At 44.3% G+C, this 20,928-nt stretch overlaps 1 protein-coding gene and 2 non-coding genes across 3 annotated transcripts; all 3 read right to left on the reverse strand.

The window, feature by feature from the left end:
• Positions 1-8,088: 8,088 nt before the first annotated feature.
• On the reverse strand, positions 8,089-11,805 carry LOC135704261 (uncharacterized). Its single transcript, XM_065225726.1, has 3 exons — positions 11,083-11,805; positions 8,710-10,488; positions 8,089-8,301 (listed from the first exon to the last, which is right to left on the reverse strand). Exons 1-3 carry the CDS (start codon positions 11,803-11,805, stop codon positions 8,089-8,091), a joined length of 2,715 nt encoding a protein of 904 aa, XP_065081798.1.
• Positions 11,806-19,791: 7,986 nt separating this feature from the next.
• TRNAS-UGA (transfer RNA serine (anticodon UGA)) lies at positions 19,792-19,873 on the reverse strand. The gene has a single exon. It is a non-coding gene; the product is annotated as a tRNA-Ser (tRNA).
• Positions 19,874-20,064: 191 nt separating this feature from the next.
• TRNAT-AGU (transfer RNA threonine (anticodon AGU)) lies at positions 20,065-20,138 on the reverse strand. Its single transcript has one exon. It is a non-coding gene; the product is annotated as a tRNA-Thr (tRNA).
• Positions 20,139-20,928: the final 790 nt, after the last annotated feature.

Raw genomic sequence — 20,928 nt, forward strand, 5'->3', positions numbered from 1 at the left:
ATCACAGAGGTTCAGAAATCTTCAGGAAAGTTGAAAAGTATTTAGGAGAGGGCCATTTATTTTAGAGTAGAAACAAGATATTGCAGAATTATGAGCTTCAGGGAAACTTCTCTGACCTGGACAGAGAACAAAAGGGCAGTTCAAATAATTTTAAGGAAATTGCAGAAAGCTTAGCTTGTTTCGAGAGATTCAGGAAATTCCGGAATGTTCAGCAAAGCTCCGAGAGTGTTTTTAGAACGTAAGAGAAGTTACTCAATATTATATAATATCAATTATATTTTATAGCTTCATCAAGGAAATTTGAAGATCTTCAAAAATTGTCGAAAACTTTACTAAGTCGATTAGAGAACTTCAAGGCAGTTCCTATGAAGCGGGCGTGTTGTCCAGAATCTGGACGACCACTCCAGACCATTCTGGAAGATAGCCAAGGTCCTGAAAACTCATCCTAAACCCGATCCACCTCTCCAAGGTCCAAGGTCCTGAAAACTCATCCTAAACCCGATCCACCTCTCAGAGTCGAAAATGATGGCAATCAGCTTTTAATCACCCCACAGGAGAAAGCAAATGCGATCGGCAAGCATGTCGCTTCATCGCATTTGCTTGGCTCGAATATCCAAAGTCCGCTCGAAGATCAGGTTGCGCAATGCGTTCAAAACCTAGATGCTTCCCCTTGTGTCGTACCTTCGGCGGATATGATTACAGTACATACAACAGATTTGCTCAGCGCCGAAATGCACCATGAACATGAAGGCTCCCGGGTTTGACGGTATATTCAACTTGATCTTGAAGAGACTCAGCATGAAAGTGCAGTCTCTTCTAACCGCTATCTTCAACAGATGTTTGGAACTGCACTACTTTCCAAGCATCTGGAAAGTAGCTAAAATCATACCAATCTGCAAGCCCGGTAAGGATCCGACATTGCCTTCAAGCTACAGACCAATCAGCCTACTTTCAGCGCTGAGCAAATTGTTCGAGAAACTCATTCTCAATCGTTTGCTCAAGTTTGTCGAGGAAAACAACATTCTCCAGTTTGGGACCGAAGATAGTACCAGAGCTGAGCCAACATTTTGAGCACGTTTCTTCGGGGCCTTCTGGTCTTGGAGTTACCTCTATGGTGAAATCCTGAGTACATCGATGACAAAAGCAATCCCGTAAAAAAAGGAAATTTGCAAAAACTTACAAAAAGCTCCGCGGAAATATGGGATATTCATAGAATTCTATGAATGATCCGAAAACTTCATATGTGTAAGGAAATATTTAGGGAACCTTAGAGAAGCATAGAAAACTTCAGGAATGTCTGTGGAAGTCCAAGTGATTTAAGGCAAAGTTTCACGACCGTTAATGGAGTTTACAAAACTTTTGAAAAATTATGAAAAATTAAAGGCAATTCAATTAACTTCAGTAGCGGGTAGTTAAAAAATATTTGAAAAATTCAGGGCAGTCTAGAGAAATTTCAGGAAATTAAGAAATCCTTTGGTCAGTTTTAATAACATCAGGAAAGTTTAGACTATTGGAAAAGTTATGAATTAGTGAGGATAACTTAATAGAAGTGATCGTCTCAGTGGATCCACTGGCTTCGGTGTCTTCAATGAAAACTCTAGCGCCTTCCGCAAACTCCAGGAACCTTGTTCCGTTTTTGTTGCTGAGCTGGCAGCAATCAACTTCGTATTGGGGATGATTTCCAACATGCCCGCAGACCATTACTTCATCTTCTCGGATAGTCTCAGTTCGATTGAGGCTATTCGGTCGATGAAACAAGGTAGGCACTCATCTTATTTCCTTTCAAAGGTAAGGGAGCAGATGAGTGCGCTGGTCGAATCATATATGATCATATATGATTACCTTTGTATAGGTCCCCTCACATTGCACAATCCCAGGCAATGAGAAGGCGAATTTTATGACAGGGAAATTTCACACGATGAATTTTACCATTTAGTGCGTCAGAGACCCCTTTTGAGTTGGCAAACCGATTGGGACAATGGAAATCTTGGACGGCGGTTACATTCAATTATTTCTAATGTTTCTTCGAGAGCGTGGTTTAAAGGCTTGGACTTAAGTCGTGACTTCATTCGCGTGATGAGTAGACTTATGTCCAACCACTTCTCGCTCGATGCTCATCTCAATAGAATAAACCTCGTGGACAGCAACATCAATCGGTGGGAAACGGTTACGATGACCTCGATCACGCAGTTTGGCAATGTACGGATAATGACGCCGCCAGAGAGCGACTTTTGAATACCTTCGAGGCCCAAGGAAGACAACCCTATGTTCCTATCAGAGACGTGTTGGGAACTCGCGATATCTGCTATATGCAGTCGGTTTATGTGTTTATTCAAATGTCTAGTATAAGAATTTAATTCCTTTGTATTTTGTCTCTCTTTATTAGTTTTTGTTTGTCATAGCCGGTCGAACACCAGACGAAACTGGAACCGCACTACCGTTCATACTGGTGACAACGCTCTGATGAGACAACGAAACCTTACACCCAAGCTCCTCCCCTGATCCTATCCTTCGACAATGTACCTCTCTAACCTCGAGTAAGCCACGAGTATTCGGCCCAACTCCTACTAGACATAGAATTAAGTGAATTTTGTTACAAACAAAGAACAATGAACTATCGGCTCCGTAAAGGTAACGCGATTGAGCCTTCCAAATAAAGGAACTAGTTAAAAAAAACTTAATAGAAGTTCCATGAACTTCAGGATAATCTTGAGAACTTCTGTGAAAATCTTTTATATTATTTTAGTTTGCGAAACAGAAGGAGGTCTTATAAAGCTCAAGTCCCAATTGCATAGGCCACACTCTGGAAGATGGAGATCGATATGAAAATTTTGATGAAAATCTTTATTCTATATTAATTATTTCTTTAGGCAAATTGAGGGATTTCAAAAAAGTTTCCGAAATTTCAGGGAAGTATAGACATTTCAGAAAAAAACTTCAAGAGCTTCACATAGATCTTCAGAAAACTTTAAGAACTTCATACAAGCTACGAACGTTTCAAAAAAGTTTCGTATGCTCAAAAAATTCTGTAACTCCAGGAAAGTTCTATGAATTTATGAACATTAGCGATAAGTAAATAGACATCATGCCATGGACCGAAAGGTAAACCTGGCCACATCTGGATACCCAGAACCGATTCCGGCAGGGTCCCAAAACAGAACACTTCCAAAACCTCATGTACTGGTAGGTTATGGAAGTGTCCTTTTGTCCCCTATCGCAACTGGTTTTTTGATTTGATTTTTTTTTATCGCAACTGGTACTAGGTAGCATAAATGACCAAATTGAAAAAAAAAAAAATCATGGGAAGGGCTAACGCTAATGCACAATGTGTAACTTTTTCCTAATGCGTTAGGTAGGTTAAAGTGTGCACAAATGTCAGTTTGTATTGATAGTAGGATCTGAAATGTCATTCGTTTTAGATGTCAAGCAGCCATGGACGTAAAAATGGAGGATGTTATAAATTTGTATGAATTTGTGTGTTACCTTTTAGAAGCTGAAATCTCTTAGAATTAATGTAACATATATTTGTCGAAACATTATAGAGGTACAAAGGAACCATGCTTGGAAAATTCGTCCAATATCAGGGCTTAAACGCATTCCAGCAGTGCTGGAACTAAAACGTGCGTGCCAGCTGTGATTAATTTTCATCGCATTCTCTGCTTGAACGTCAAGCAGTACAGTTCGGTCTTTGCTCGATAAACCTATATAGTTTGTTACAAACGTTCGCAGATATACTGCACGTCGCGTCGTCAGTAGTGTCGGTCGCATCGCGTGATGGGAAGACAGCGCTTCCGGAGCAGACTTCGTGACCAAGCGGCGAAGAAGAACAGTGGTAAAGGTAGCTTGGTACCTACCTCAAATAGATGCGCCACTCTTCCCACCGATGTTGGGAATACCAACCCAGTCCCGGTGAAGCGTACGAAAAAGAGGAAAAAGAATCAAGGACAGTCCGATGGTATGAGCGGACGTGACGAACGCCAGCGATATCGGTGATTTCGGCGAAGCCGTCGAAAACGAGAATTCTTCCGGCCCGAGTGCGGCGAAAGTCAAGCTTCATCCACTGGTGGTGAAGGTAGTGCCACTCAAGACGCTCATTGGCGATTTTGCATCGCCGTCAAATTCCTGAAGGATTCCAATGCGGAATACTTCACGCACCACATCCCCGGTGAAAAGCCCTTCAAGGTAGTTATCAGGGGTGTACCGAATGTTGATCCCAAGGCGATCGTGATCGTAGAAGAACTTAATGACCGGTACAAGCTGGCCCCAATCGCTGTCTTTCAGAGGACGAGGAGATCCAAGTGCTCGGTAAGTTCATCATCCTGTATGGCGTCTAAACTATCGTCACCTGGGATGCTTGCTCTGTAGAAAAGCAAAAGAGATTGAGCTTGCCGACTTCCTCCGCAAGCACAGCATCGACGTGGGCCTTCTAACCGAGACCCATCTAAAGTCCGGCGACAGCTTCTGGTTGCCTGACCACAACATTATTCGGCTTGATCGCACCAGCTCCAGGGGGTGTTGTTGCGGTCGTCGTCAAGAATGGAAAAAAATACTACACTCTGTCCCATATCCGCACCTCAATCATCAAGGCCCTTGGTGTGGAGGTGGAGTCGTCGACTGGATACGTACAGTTCATCGCCGTCTACTGCCCTCGACAGTGTGCCACCAGCAGTGGACTAGCGGCTAAATTCAAGAAGGACCTGTCCGACATCACCCATACCGGATCCCGATTCGTAGTTGGAGGAGATCTAAATGCCCGCCATGAGGCCTGGTCGAACTACAGGTAGAACCAGAACGGTCGTCTGCTGTTCGACCACTCGCAGCATGGGCTGTACTCCATTTGGTATTCGAATGAGACGCTAGACCTGTTCCTGACAAATACCGACTTGTCCAAGCCGGTAGCCTTGAACGAACTCAGCTCCGACCACCAACCGGTGCTGGCTGAACTGGGCTACATCGTGGCCCCTGCTCCAAGTTTGCACAAGGTCTACCACCGCGTAAACTGGGCCCAGTTTGGACGCGTGGTAGACAGGCACATCATCGACAACCCGCCGCTTGACACCGTGGAGGACATCGACAGAGCGTTGGAGGGACTCCACCAAGCCATAACCGTTGCTGACGAGGCGTGCGTCGAACGAGATCCTGTGAGGGATAAGTTTATTGCCATTGATTCCCACACCCAACTCTTGATTCGCATGAGAAATGTTAGTAGACGCCAGTTTCAGAGGACTGGAGATCTGGGCAAAAAACGTGAAATGGCCGACCTGAACAGGCAGATTGCTTCAAGAATGGACTCACTCTGAAATGAAAGTTTCGGCCGTGTTGTCCAGAGTCTGGACGACCGCTCCAGACCATTCTGGAAGGTAGCCATAAGGTCCTGAAAACTTTCAGAGTCGAAAATGATGACGATCGGCTTTTAATCACCCCACAAGAGAAAGCAAATGCGATCGGCGAGCATGTCGCTTCATCGCATTTGCTTGGCTCGAATATCCAAAGTCCGCTCGAAGATCAGGTTGCGCAATGCGTTCAAAACCTAGATGCTTCCCCTTGTGCCGTGCCTTCGTCGGATATGATTACAGTACAACAGATTTGCTCTGCGCCGAAATGCACCAAGAACATGAAGGCTCCCGGGTTTGACGGTATATTCAACTTGATCTTGAAGAGATTAAGCATGAAAGTGCAGTGGACTAACCGCTATCTTCAACAGATGCTTGGAACTGCACCAATCATACCAATCCGCAAACCCGGTAAGGATCCAACATTGCCTTCAAGCTACAGACCAATCAGCCTCCTTTCAGCGCTGAGCAAATTGTTCGAGAAACTGATTCTCAATCGTTTGCTCAAGTTTGTCGAGGAAAATAACATTCTCCTTCCGGAACAGTTTGGATTCAGAAAGGGGCACTCCACCAATCATCAGCTAGTACGGGTGATGAATAACATCCGAAGTAACAAAGCTGTATCCAAGTCCACAGCCATGGCCTTGTTAGACGTTGAAAAGGCGTTTGACAATGTTTGGCATGACGGACTTATGTACAAGCTTTATAAACTTCAACTTTCCATTACATCTGGTTAAAATCACCCATAACTACCTTCAGCAAAGGTCGTTTAAGGTGTCGTTGAATGGTTGTCTTTCAGACACGTTTTCCATCCCAGCAGTAGTCCCGCAAGGCAGTCTACAGCATCTACACTTCCGACATTCCTTCCCTCGGAGACGGTTGCGTGTTTTTCCTGTTTGCAGATGATACCGCAATAGCCGTCAAAGGAAGGATGCCTCGCGAAATAACGAAAAAGCTTCAACGATGCCTTAACGCCTTTGCTGATTATGCCACGTGGAAAATCAAAATCAATGCCTCCAAAACACAAGCGATCATGTTCCTCCATCGGCAATCACCCATACTGAAACCGGCTCCATCTTGTACTGTAATCATGGATGGCACAAGGGTTGAGTGGTCTGCGGAAGTAACCTATCTCGGGATGTTGTTCGATGAAAAACTCCTCTTCCGTTCGCATGTAGAGAAAACAGTAGTCAAGTGTTCTGCCTTGGTTAGGTGTCTGTATCCGCTGATTTGCCGCAGATCCCCCCTCTCAAGGGTGAACAAACTGGTTGTCTACAAACAAATCATAGCACCTGCGATCCTCTACGCAGCTCCGGTGTGGGAATCATGTGCACAGACTCACAGGAACAAAATCCAGGTCACTCAAAATAGAGTGCTGAGGATGGTTCTTGATCGTCCCTTCGACACTAGAATAACAAATTTACACGAAGAGGCAGGCATTTCCAAAATAGATTCCAGATTTAACGAAATTAAGACTAAATTTTCACAAAAATGTATTTTATCAGAACATGCTTTGTTAAGCAATTTGTATATAGTAGATTAGGTGTATATTGTAGTTGTAGGTTAGTTGTAGTTGTAAATAGTAGTTATAAAGTGGTCTCCTTTTTCAAATTTAAAACAAACCAATCCCACCAAGGTGGTCATTCTTAAAACAGGCCTGATAGGATTAGGAACTGTAATTAATAATAATTGAAATTTAAAAGGAATTAAAGTTGAAAAGAAGCATCTGTGTCACTTGATAAGCAATACATGTGAACCACACAAATTCAAAAAAATATAGATCATTTAAAAGTCAAAATGTTTTACAGTCAGTTGTTGCTAATTCATCGAGTGTATGTCTCCTCTTAAGTTTTTTTTTTTTGAAAATGTTTGCTCTGCATGTTAAAAAAAATTTGTTATTACTAATAATTGTGGTTTGCTTAAAATTTATTTCCCGGAAAAAAATGAGCGTCATAGTCCATGTCTTTTATATCTTTTCAGGTTCAAGCAGAATGATGTGCTACCAAGTGGTATTCGTTTATGATGACTGGGTTTGGGGAAAACGTTTAGTTCATGAAAACAGTGACCAAAATTATCATTTGCGCAGTTTTCAATAGTTTTTCGATTAAAAATTGGAAAATTATTTATTTCAGAAGATTCGTTAAGTAATATCCTATCGATTGGCGTATTTGGATTTTAATTTCATCTATAAATGACAAAGTTACAAGTGTTCAAAACCTAACACTATTCTACGTCAAAATCGTTGTTTGTGGTCCAATTTTATTAATCGCTCTTCAAGCTTCTCAAGCTTGACAAAATGCCGGTGAGTCAAAAAAAAACATCAAAAATTCTGGGGGGGGGGGGCTAGATAATTCTGGAGGGGACCTGGCTCCCTTGGCACCCCCATTAGCTACGCCAATTCAGTGCGGTCAATTACGCGCGACTGCCAGTCAGAAGAAGAGAATCGTTGATTTTGCAACAACCTAGTCGCTGCTAGCCCCGCTTCCGCAAGGGCCGTTGGATACAAGACTAGAGTTGGCAAAGAACTTAGGAGGAATAAGTCCGAGCCCTATTCCGTATCAGGAGTTGTGATAGGATTAATCACCCGACTCACTTGAGATTCTGAACAAGACTGGTAATATTTATTTCGCTTTTGTACAAAGTTCTAATATTTGTATATCCAAACCTTTGGTGCCGTGCGCACCGATCCGATGCAGTCCTTCTTGGTGCCGGGTGCACCAAACTCGCTGACTCGGCGGCGTCGGATGACGCCCGCTCAAACGTTGAGGTTGTTGCGCCTCGATGCTGCCTCCAGGGAGTTGAGGCGTCTCGTGTTACGTCGCCACTTCCAGGCGATGATGATGACGATGGCTATTAGGATGAAGCCACCGTCCACCGAATATGAAATCACATCGTGCGTTGTGATATTGCTGTGTTCTACCGTCTCCTCGTCTCCGAAGGGCCACATTTTCGATACTTTGTTGTAGCGCTGGTGGATTGAACAATGATACCACTCAGTCGTGGTGCGATCGAAGTTGACTCTTCGCCAAGTCCAAGTGGATGGGTGCACATTTTCTGCTGACAATGCGCTCTCGATTTGGTGCTATGTGGTGTTCGCCAAGCTCGTCGGTTGGGAACAAGTTTTGCCGATGAAGTTTTCTTCGACGATCATATTTTCTGCTACGTTGGGACTTCTTGGTGAGAATCCCGTCGCCATAATTTCCGTTGGTTGTTTTTTGTTGATGGCTAACCAAAGTGCAACCATCATATTTCTTTCAGCGATAGGGTGACCACCCATTCCGCCTCTTGATCACTTCCATTTTCTCCCCCCTTTGGGACGAGGACGCAGGCGATTGTCCCAAATTGCTTGAGGTAGGGGGTCCTCTTCATGCTCTACCAATTCGCTGATTGAGGATCGTTCTGTGTTGTTGTTGACTGCTGGTAACTCGATAGGTAATGGGGCCAACAGTCGAATGTTGCGTTTGTAAATATTAGGCCCGACGCGAACCGTGGCAACTCGCACGACGCCGTCAGCACCTGGATGCGTACTGGTTACGATACCCATAGGCCATTTTGCTACAGGATTGTGGTCATCTCCAATGAGGACAACTTGTCCCACTTCCAAGTTGGGCTGCTTCTTGGTCCATTTGGCCACGCAGCGCAGATGTTGCAGGTATTCGTCCTGCCACCTCCGCCAAAACTGCAGAGTTTGATGTTGAATACGCTTCCAGCGTACCGATATGCTCCCATTTTCGATGAATTTGCCTGGGATGGGCAGAGCCGTCATTGGTCTTCCTATAAGGAAGTGACCTGGAGTCAGTGGTTCTGGGATGCTAGCGTCCGTCCAGACCACTGTGAGGGGGCGAGAGTTCATAATGGACGCCACCTGGTAGAGTACGGTCTGCAATTCCAGAATATTGAAGCATGCCCCACGGGCTGCTGCTGTGAACAACCTTTTTGCAACTTTGATGTTAGCTTCCCAGAGCCCTCCAAAGTTTGGGCTTCGGGGTGGTATGAAGGAGAAATTTATTCCCTTGTCGGCTGCTATTCCGACCACTTCGTCTTGAAAGATCTCATTGTTGTAGATTTTCCGTAGCTCTGCAAGTTCTCTACCTGCTCCGACAAAGTTTCGACCGTTGTCCGAGTAGATTACCTCTGGCTTACCGCGCAGCGAAGTAAATCTCATCAAAGCAGCAATGAATGCACCGGTGGACTGATCTTCCACCACTTCAAGATGAACTGCTTTTGTTGAAAGACAGACGAAGATGCACACGTACACTGTCATCCTCGTTTTGGCCCGTGGGCTTAGTAAAATCTGAAATGGACCGCATAGGTCTACTCCAGTGTGGGTGAATGCTGGGGATGGATTCACCCTGGGTCTTGGCAACTGACCCATTTGCTGTTGAAGCTTGCGCGGCCTAGCTCGTACGCACAAGATACATCGATTGACGACAGTTTTGGCCAGTTTTCGGAGATTTCGCATCCAATAGCGTTGCTGGAAATCCGCGATCATTGTCTCCATGCCTGCGTGGAGATTTCGTCGATGAATGTGGTCCAGTATAACCTTTCCAAAGAAATGCTCTCGGGGTATTACAGCTGGACGTCGTTGATGCTGGGGTAGGTCGGACAGGCTAAGCCTGCCCACGATGCGGATGAGTCCATCTTCGATGATTGGACTGAGATGTTGAAAAGGGCCCTGCTTTGTAGGGGTTCCTTGTTCTTCCAAGTGAGCGAACTCCTTTGGATAACTGACGCGCTGTAGATGCTTGACGATCAGTTGCTCACCGGCCTCCAATTCGCTGACGGTTAAGGGCCCGAAGCGTGGCTCTCGGTCAACCCCGCGACACTTGATGGCCGCTGATTTAGACATGAAGTTGTTCATGGCCCGATTGATGACGGCGAAATGCCTTCGCGTCTTCTGGAACGAGTTATGGTGCGGGTAACTTGATATTAAGTCGTCCACCTCACTGATGGTGTTGTCTCTGTCGGTTGATGAGCAGATTGCTATCACTTGCGGAGCGTCATATGCCTCCACGCGCCGCCTGTTCTCTAGCGCATGGTTTGTGGCATGCAGCCACATATCCTTTTTCGTGGTTAGAAGTTTTCTCACGGAAATACCTCTCGAGACTATGTCCGCTGGGTTCTGATCGGTTGGCACATAGCGCCAATCCGCTCGCTGCGTAAGGGACTGAATTACGTTGATTCTATTGCGAACGTACACCTCACTGTGGGGTACGCTGGAATGAATCCAAGCCAAAACTACTTGGGAGTCGCACCAGTAGTATGTTTTCTGAACGTGCGTTGGTATAATGGAAATTACTCTTTTCATTAATTCTGCTAGCAACTTTGCTCCCAGAAGTTCTTTTCGTGGGAGGGTGATATCCTTTATTGGCGCCACTCGAGATTTAGCGCACAATAGGTTCATGGATATTCTACTTTTCTCGTCTATGCAATATGCATAGATCGCGCAGCCATAAGCCAGGTTAGACGCATCTGAGAATCCATGCAGTTCCAAGTGCACAGGATTGCTAGAAATCGCCTGGCGGGGAATTGCCAAGCTAGCGAGTTTTTTCAACGTTTTCTTCAGTTGCTGCCATTCATGTTGCGTATCAGTGGGGATTTCGTCATCCCACTTTAACTTAATTTTCCAAAGTCCTTGAAGAAGAATTTTGGCTGTGATTATTATTGGCTGCATGATGCCCAGTGGATCGTACAGTCGCAATATCTCTGAGGCAAGCTGCCGTTTGGTCATTTTCTCATGGGAATTTACCTGGTCATCCGCGATGCACCGGAACGTATCGGCTTTAGGCGACCATGCTACACCTAATGTTTTTATGATGTCATGGTCCCCGATTCGAATTTCTTTCTCCAAGTCCTCGTCTGATACTCCAGCAAGGATGTCGACGTCGTTGGATGCCCACTTGCGCAGAGGAAAACCTCTCTTCATCAGGGCTGATTCCACTGCCTTCCGCTTCTCCAACAGCTTTTCGACTGAATCTCCCCCCATCATGAAGTTGTCCACGTAGAAGCATTGTTGAATAGCTTCAGCAATTTCAGGTTGTTCGGCCCGAATTTCTTCTCCGACCTCATGAAGCGCTCGGCATGCCAGGAAGGATGATGCCGCTTCGCCGTACGTTACCGTTTTCAATCGGTATACTTGTATTTCTTCGGAGGGATCGTTCCTCCAGAGGATGCATTGGAACCACGAATCCTCTTCGTGAAGATTTACTTGTCGATACATCTTTGCGACGTCGGCTGTGGCCACTTTGTCGTGGCATCGGAAATCCAACAGCAGGTCGAATAATTCACGCTGTATAACAGGACCACTGTGTTGAATGTCGTTGAGCGATATGTTGCTTGACGTTTTTGCACTGGCGTCAAATACTACTCGTAGTTTTGTTGAAGTGGAATCTGGCTTGATTACACAAGAATGCGGTATGTAGTACCTGATCTTGGATTTGTCCTTGGGGTGGACTATTTCCATGTGATTCATCGCGAGGTATTCAGCCAGAAATTCTCTGTACTGCTTGTATACTTCCGGATGGTGAGCAAGGCGTTTTTCCAAGGATAGTAATCGCCGTTTTGCCTGCTCATAAGAATGGCCTAATAACTGTGGCTCATTTTTAAAAGGAATGCGGACTACATATTTCCCATCCGCTCCTATCGTCTTGCATTTCTGGAAATGCTCCTCGCATGCATTCGCGCTGTGACAGGGCTTCGCTTCCGCAGAAGTCACCTCCTCAAGCGCCCAAAAGCTCTTGAACAGATTATCTAGTCCTTGATCCTTGTCGCTATGATCTGGGTCCGGTGCGCAATCTGACTCTCGTAATGCTTCAGGCTCAGCTGCGATAACAGCCGTGGTAGCTCGTCGTAGCGCTTGCAACGATGCTAGTCCGCCGACAAGCCACCCGAATGCGGACTCTTGGAAGATTGGTCCGCTGCCCAGATTGATGGATCTGGGTCCAATGATTTGGAAGAATATTCGCGATCCAAGCAATATCTCGACTGGTTGCTTTCTATAGAAGAGTGGGTCAGCCAGCTCAATGCCCGCTGGCACCCTTATTTCCCCTGCGTGTAGTGTGATACTGGGTTGGTCTTCAACCAGGCGTGGGCCTACCATCATATCTACTGTCATTGCTAAATCGCCACTCCTAGATGCGATTTGAGTTGTGATTTTTCGTCGTGCATTAATACCCCCGCTAATTCCCTTTATGGTCAGCTGGGTTTCCGAAAAAGGCAACCCAAGAATTTTGGCTGCCTCTTCACTTATAGTTTCGACCTGACTGCCCGAGTCGAGCAGGCACCTTACTTGGTACCAAGACGTAGCTCCCCTCACTTGGATGAGGGCGGTAGCCAGGAACACGTAGCTACCTCCTAGTCAATGGGAGGTGCTGGTCGAGGCCGAAGCCGAAGACGTCGATCCTTCATTTACTTTTTGGGTTGGCTGCGGAGGGTTTTCCGCGGCTTCGAAATGCAGGAGCGTATGATGGCGTGCCCCGCATTCCTTGCAGTTTACGTTGGAGGGGCACTTTTGTACTGAGTGCCCCCAAGACATGCAGTTGTAGCACCGTCTGGCCTTGGAGACAGCCTCCCACTTCTCCTTGATGGAAAGCTTATTGAAAGCAGCGCAATAGAAGATGCTATGCTCTTTGCTTCCGCAAATGAAGCAATTTTTCTGATTGTTTTGTGGCTTGTCCTGGATGCTTTTTGAGGATTTGGCTTCCCTGTCATTCTTTTTAGTGACGGCTGCAGCTGCTACTGTTTTCACGTTTCGAGTTTTGTGCTCTTCAAAGTCGGAGTAACAGGCTAATTGGTTAGCCCGTTTTTCCAGCTCCTCCTTAAACTCCTTCCAGGTGTAGACTTTGTGGATGTCCATCCGTTCTTCTATCTTGGATGCTGTGTCTCCATCCAGCCGAGCCTTTGCTAGGCTCACTAGCAGACCGTTTGCTACGCAGTCCAAATCGTTTCCAATTCCGTTCTCGATTTGCTGTGCTGCGTGGATGGTGGTGTCCACTGCGTCGATGAGTGCCATGATGGCCTTTGCATTGGGAGAGTTTAACTTTTTAACCTTTATCAGTTTTACGAAGTAGCCCTCATATGCTATTCGTTTTTTATAGAAACGAGTTTCTAGCTTTGCCCAAGCTTCTGCGAAACTCGATCCGGAATTTTCCAGGGCTTCGATGGAATTACGCGCGGGCTCGAAATGCTCCAGGCACTTCGATAGAAACGCGTATTTATCAGTGTCTTCACCTATGGTTGCAATCCTTTTCTCAAACCGGGCCTTGAAAGCTAACCATTCTGTAGGTGAGCCGTTGAATCGGGGCAAATCAATACGTGGTAGATGATCGGTCCGGTTGGGAACTTGTTGAAACGTTTGATCCATCGCAATTGGTACTTGACGCTCGGCAGGCTCCAGCGCCTGCTGCAAATTGTCCAATTTGCATTTTGCTGCTACATACACTTTCATGATAGCAGCTCTCCTATCTGGTAGCGGGCCCTTGTGGCCTTCAAACTTCAATAATGTCGAGCAGGCTTGAGTGTAGAGCCCATCGATTATTGAAGCATTCGTCCTCACTTCCGCCCGGCTTGGGTGGTTTTCCGGAGTTATTTTATCCAGGTCAGCGGCCAATTTTTTTATGCCGCTTTCCAGAGCAGCTAACTGGTTTTTTACCACATTCAACTCGTCCTCATCCATAGTGGTGCTGCTTCAGGTCACTTAGAGAAATGAAGTGACTTACCTTTTCCCCACGGGTGCGGGTTAGTAGGGAGACGCGAGTGGTGCGTATCAACTCTTACGATCACACGTTTGTAACTATGAGCCGTCGGCTCAGCTGCTAATCAGCACTGAACACGCACGGAAACAATTTCTAGTTCTTCACTACACAGTACCGAGCGCGAACGGGGATGTCGAGCAGGCACCAATTGCTACCGTCACTGTTCCCGTTCGCGTTGAGCCGTCGGGGCCTCAATCACTGATCGAATTTATATTGCTTTAGGAGCGACCGCGTAGGGGCAAACTTAACTTCACTCGCGGCCGGACCAATGTAATAGCGCCGACGGCACTGCGATAGCCGATGGGCAATTAATTAACGACTTTGTTTAAGCACAAGATTAAAATTGAATTGCCCTCTCCACACGGGGCGACTAGCACTGTTTTCAGATTGCCCTCCGTAAGACAATTTTTACACTTCACTCTGTGCGGGTTAGTTTCGGTTCACTTTGTTGCCCTCTGCGGCAGCAAAATTCAATTCACTTCGCTGTCCTCCGTACGGACAATTTTCAATCACTTCGTTGCCCTCCGTGTGGACAAATTTCAATTCACTTTGGGTCACTTTGTTCGTCTCGCGGCAGTCTTGCGGGTTTTCACTGGCCCTTGCACGAGGGCTACACACTGCGGAAATTAACTTTCCGTGATTTTTTAGGATTGATTAGCACACGCGATCACACTTGATTGATTGCGCGACGACTAACGTGAGTGATCAGCCGGTGCTGATCACGTCGGGGTCACCAAAAATGATTTTGCAACAACCTAGTCGCTGCTAGCCCCGCTTCCGCAAGGGCCGTTGGATACAAGACTAGAGTTGGCAAAGAACTTAGGAGGAATAAGTCCGAGCCCTATTCCGTATCAGGAGTTGTGATAGGATTAATCACCCGACTCACTTGAGATTCTGAACAAGACTGGTAATATTTATTTCGCTTTTGTACAAAGTTCTAATATTTGTATATCCAAACCTTTGGTGCCGTGCGCACCGATCCGATGCAGTCCTTCTTGGTGCCGGGTGCACCAAACTCGCTGACTCGGCGGCGTCGGATGACGCCCGCTCAAACGTTGAGGTTGTTGCGCCTCGATGCTGCCTCCAGGGAGTTGAGGCGTCTCGTGTTACGTCGCCACTTCCAGGCGATGATGATGACGATGGCTATTAGGATGAAGCCACCGTCCACCGAATATGAAATCACATCGTGCGTTGTGATATTGCTGTGTTCTACCGTCTCCTCGTCTCCGAAGGGCCACATTTTCGATACTTTGTTGTAGCGCTGGTGGATTGAACAATGATACCACTCAGTCGTGGTGCGATCGAAGTTGACTCTTCGCCAAGTCCAAGTGGATGGGTGCACATTTTCTGCTGACAATGCGCTCTCGATTTGGTGCTATGTGGTGTTCGCCAAGCTCGTCGGTTGGGAACAAGTTTTGCCGATGAAGTTTTCTTCGACGATCATATTTTCTGCTACGTTGGGACTTCTTGGTGAGAATCCCGTCGCCATAATTTCCGTTGGTTGTTTTTTGTTGATGGCTAACCAAAGTGCAACCATCATATTTCTTTCAGCGATAGGGTGACCACCCATTCCGCCTCTTGATCACTTCCAATCGTCATTCGTCATTCTAAAACGTATAATCAACACGTCTTCTATAGCCTATATTCTCTACTGGTAAAGGATAACTCAAACCACAGATCAATTTTCATTTGATTCCAAAAAGAACTGATAAGCTGTCTTAATGATCTGAACGGATCAGATTCGCTCAGTAAGATGAGTCGTTTTACCCACCTCTACATAGAAGTTGGACACGAAAAAATCCGGACACGAAAATCTTGTAGGGATTTAAAAATGCGTTTTATTTTTAATTTGACCACTGTTTGATAGAATTCAAATAGCGGCCAGAGTAGGCAATCCACCTCATGCTGCTCCAGAAAAGACAGTAGTCTCTTCCGTGGGCACTTCTACTGGTCAATTAGCTGGTTCTTGGTCCCAAAAGTAACGGAAATTGCTTTCCAGACAAGGAACATTTTGGAGAATTTTGACTTCTTTTTGATTTTAAATTCTTCCGGGGCACTCTTCCGGTCATCCGAGGTATAACATTCCTGCCCATGGATTTGATCTTTGATGGATGGAAATTTCTTCCAAGAAATCTATGCTACGTTTTCAGAAGAGGACCGTGACCGTGAATATTTTGATCTTATTCAGAATTTTCAAGTGACATCAGCGTAAGTCAAATCAAGGTTCATGATATCTTAAAGGGTTTAAACAATTTAGAGGCATCTAAAGGTCCTGGCCCTGACGGTGTTCCGCCAGTTTTTATGAAAGCTTTAGCAACTGAACTTACTGCTCCATTATTTTGGATTTTCAATATATCACTGGAATCCGGAAACTTCCCTAAAATATGGAAAAACTCGTTTTTAGTGCCTATCTTTAAATCGGGCAAAAAATCTGACATACGTAATTATCGTGGTATAGCTATAATCTCTTGCATTCCGAAACTTTTCGACGCGATTGTGAATGAAAAACTCTTTCTTCAAATTAAAAACAGAATAACTACTATGCAACATGGCTTCTTTAAAGGCCGTTCAACAACTACGAATTTGCTCGAATTAATTAATTATTCCTTGAATGCAATGGATAACGGAAACCATGTAGAAGTGTTGTATACAGATTTCAGCAAAGCGTTTGATCGAATTGACATACCCATGCTTCTTTTTAAACTTCAAAAAATGGGAATTCATTGCGCACTCCTCAAGTGGCTTGAATCATATTTAACTGACCGCCATCAAATAGTAAAATACAAAGGAAAGACATCAAATCCTGTTGATGTCACTTCTGGAGTTCCTCAAGGCTCCCATTTAGGACCGCTTTTATTTTTTCTCTTCGTCAATGACATATCTTTCATTATTAAGAAATTGAAAGCTTTAATCTATGCTGACGACATTAAACTTTTTTTGGAAATTAAAGATGCCAAAGACATCATCACATTCAAAGAGGAAATACAGATATTCCATACTTGGTGCCAAAAAAGCCTGCTACAATTAAATATAAAAAAAAATGTAACTCAATTACCATTAGTAGAAAACGAACCCTACCCGATATAACAATCACTTTAGGAAACCATATCGTAGAAAAGTGTGATAGAGTCAGAGATCTAGGTGTTATTTTGGACTCAAAACTTAATTTCACCGATCATTATAACACAATTATTAATAGAGCTAACAACATGCTTGGTTTCATAAAACGTTTCTGCTATAACTTTCACGATCCGTATACGATAAAAACATTGTACATTGCTTATGTAAGATCGATATTAGAATATTGCAGCATAGTTTGGTCTCCTTTTTCAATCACACACGAAGAAAGAATAGAGTCCGTTCAAAAGCAGTTTCTATTGTATGCACTCCGCAAGTTAGGTTGGACTGTATTTCCTCTGCCATCTTATACTGCTCGGTGTATGCTCATAAATATCCAAACAATAAAAGAGCGTCGTGAATTTGCTATGATTTCTTTCGTAAACGATATCGTATCACATCGCAATGATTCTATAGAACTATTGTCATCCTTAAATTTGTATACACCATCTAGGCATTTACGAAATAGAAATATATTTGCTACAAATCGTCATCGTATGAATAATGCCGAATTTGGACCCTTGAACCAAATTATGGATACATATAATAAGCACTGCGATAACATTCACTTTACAATGACAAAAACCAAATTAAAGCAATATTTTAATTCCTCGCATAACGTCAGCTAGAAGTAATGTTTTAACTTGTTCTCAAGACGTATTATAAAAAATATAAACAAAGACAAAATTGTAAACATAGCTCTTAAGACAACAATTGTAAAACGGTCTACACTGATTGACGACAAATAAAAAAATAAAATAAAAAAATAAATAGATCGAAAACTTTCAGGATCGGATAGACCGGGATATTCGTTTCGAGCGTGCAGGATCTAATCGCGACGTGCTTGCTCCGGTGAAGCCATGATGTATACAAAAGAACTTATCCTGACAACCAATGCTTACTGTGATTCTTTACACTCTTAGCTTGATCCAGTGAAATAAAAAAAAAAAAGAATATTCAAAAATGCCTCAATGGCAGCGTTTTTGATGTATCAGGAGTTTTTCGTGTTCAACCTTTATTATGAGTCTTTCAACTAGAATGGTTCTAAGTCCTAGACATCAATTTACTTTTAGGTGAATCGCTGTAGAAGCTTTATTTCTGACTAACCTCATTTACACCTAGCGATTTCAAGAGCACCAATATCAGCTCTCATGAAACATATAATATTTTTTTTTTTTTTTTTTGTCTTTATTTTAGAGATTTTTAGCCTGAGGCTAGTTCATCTCTTGAAACATATAATAAGTAAACTAGAACTTTACATTTGCTGCAGTGCAGCAAACAGGGAGTTCAAATTTCATAAGCGGTGACGCAACAGCGTCCGAGATTTGTGCTTAAGAAAACTTGAAGCGATTGGATATATCAGCAATCATGACGGCCATGATTGGATTTATCGAGGAATCACTTTAATGCAGTTTTCCAAAAATAAAATTCAGCTCTTTCGACGCATTGTTTAAATTATCATCACATTCCTCATACGATGCTGACTTATCATAACTATCTGAACCAATAGTTTTGGTTTTATGAAGAACCTAAAAGCATGAAGCTACAATTTAATTTATTTATTTATTTACAGTTCGTGGAACCAGGATTTGTCCCATAATGCACTGTGTAAATGCATGTAATAAAATTTCCTCAGCCCTAACCACAATCGAAACTTATTCCTGCTGTAGCAATCGTTCTATTACAGGCCGAAATACTTTTTGTTTTGTTCCGCTTCGCCCATGCTGTTCAGCTCTCCGCTCCAAGGCCAATAATAAATTTACCCGCCACCATTGCCAAAGTGTCGTCGACCGACACTGGGCTCGACGCGACGTCAGCGTTCGTTGTCACGGCGGCCGGCGGTGGCGGCGGCTGCGGTACGGCGAACTGAGTCGGAAATTCGGGGTCACCAGGGCTGCCTATGCCTACTACTCCGCACAGTTTGCTTGTTTGGCATTTTTTACAACACTAATACACTATCAGTGAGCAGTAAGCTCTTTGGCTGGGTGATAATTTATTATGTGACGCGTGTATACTGATCGTTGCGAAACGCTACGTCATCGAATCACTTATCATCTGCGTTCGCAATTCATTGTAGGTACTAATAATAGCATTCATCAACTGAAATTTATTCACGTCACTAAGGCAATCGAATAAGATCCGGAAATTGCCGCTGAAAAGATCGAGCAAAATCGTATTCTATAACAGCTCGAAAAGCGGACACGTGGCTGTCATCACACGAGTTCATGCTTCTTCATACTACCTTCCGGGGAGGAAGACGTTATTCGATACCACTTGTCTTTCACCGAAAAAAAAAATCCCTACGACGACGATGGATGGATGATGACGCTTTGTTGTTTGGCGCAGGAAATCACGACAGTCAGCGGCGTCGGCATGGACATGATTGTCACGTCGCCTGTCAAACGGTTCGTCATGTTACGCCCTCTTCCCCCCGATTTTCGTACCTTCGCTGAGAGGGTGTTAAGTGGAAGTTCAACGGCTTTTGACCTCTGCAAACCTACCGATATATTATGATATGGGAAACGAGTGTTAATAGATTGCCTTGAACTTGTTGAAGCAGGAAATAGGCAAAATATCAATTTCACATCCGCTGAGGACAGGATTCGAACCTGCGCGGGTATAACCCAATGGATTTCAAGTCCATCTCCTTAACCGCTCGGACACCTCAGCTTCGGTTATTAATAGCAGCGTTGGGTAGCTAGCAGTCCATTGGCACTCGCGTTGCTCGCATAAAAAAAACAATACAATGAGTTTGCTTCCTCTCGTTCTTCAACTTGACTGATAAAGGTGAAGTCTGTGGAAAAAAAAGTATTACCTCCCAACGCGAAGTGTGATAATGGAAACACTTATCGATCGAGATGAGGCTCCGGCGAGATTCGAACTCACGATCTCCTGTTTACTAGACAGGCGCTTTAACCAACTAAGCCACGGCGCCGCTGGGACCCTGCTAAGAAATTTCGTTTTTTGAGTGGGTCCAAATTGGCTCTGAACCAAATTTCAGTAAAGGTTGTTTGTCCTTTGGGTGAATAACGTCTAAATTTGTATAGATTTCAAAATTATATTAGCTCTAAAAACATAATTTCTCAGTCTTTTTCTTCACAACATGTTGCATTTTGTCGGAAATCTACTGAAGTTTTTGAATTCATCTGAAAGCATTTGGATCAATACAATGTTCCGGGCTTATTCCGGTTCCCGTTGGGGTCACTTTTGGCTTTACTGTTCTGTAATAAGTATACACACGATGAACATCATGTTTTTTCTCTCAAATGATGTAATTGACCCAATAGCAGCTATACCGACGGTCCACGATCACACTAACCCTCTCGGGCATGTTCCGGTGCCCCCGGGGAAGTGGCCAATTCTCAACAAGAACCAAAATCCACCGTGTGACATATCAAACTTCATGATTTTACCAATCTTGGCCGGTAATGGGCTTATTGACAGTCCACGGTCACACTAGCCCTCCCGGGCATGCTCTGGTGCCTTCAGAAATATTGCGGGCTCCCCGGAGAGTGGCCAATTCTCGACAAGAACCAAAACCCGTCGTGTGAAATATCAAATTTAATGGTTTTTCTTAACTCGGCGGGAAATGGATGTAATGAGATAACTTGGTCGCATTGGCAGTACCCTCAGGGAAGTGATTAATTTTCAACAAGAATTAAAACTTGTCGTGCGACACATCATAGTTCATCATTTAAAAAAACTCGGATGGTAATGGCCTTATT

Source organism: Ochlerotatus camptorhynchus, unplaced genomic scaffold (genome assembly GCF_037179485.1).
Source record: "Ochlerotatus camptorhynchus isolate MF236.1 unplaced genomic scaffold, CSIRO-AGI_Acam_v1.1 ptg000232l, whole genome shotgun sequence".
NCBI classification, from domain to species: domain Eukaryota; kingdom Metazoa; phylum Arthropoda; class Insecta; order Diptera; family Culicidae; genus Ochlerotatus; species Ochlerotatus camptorhynchus.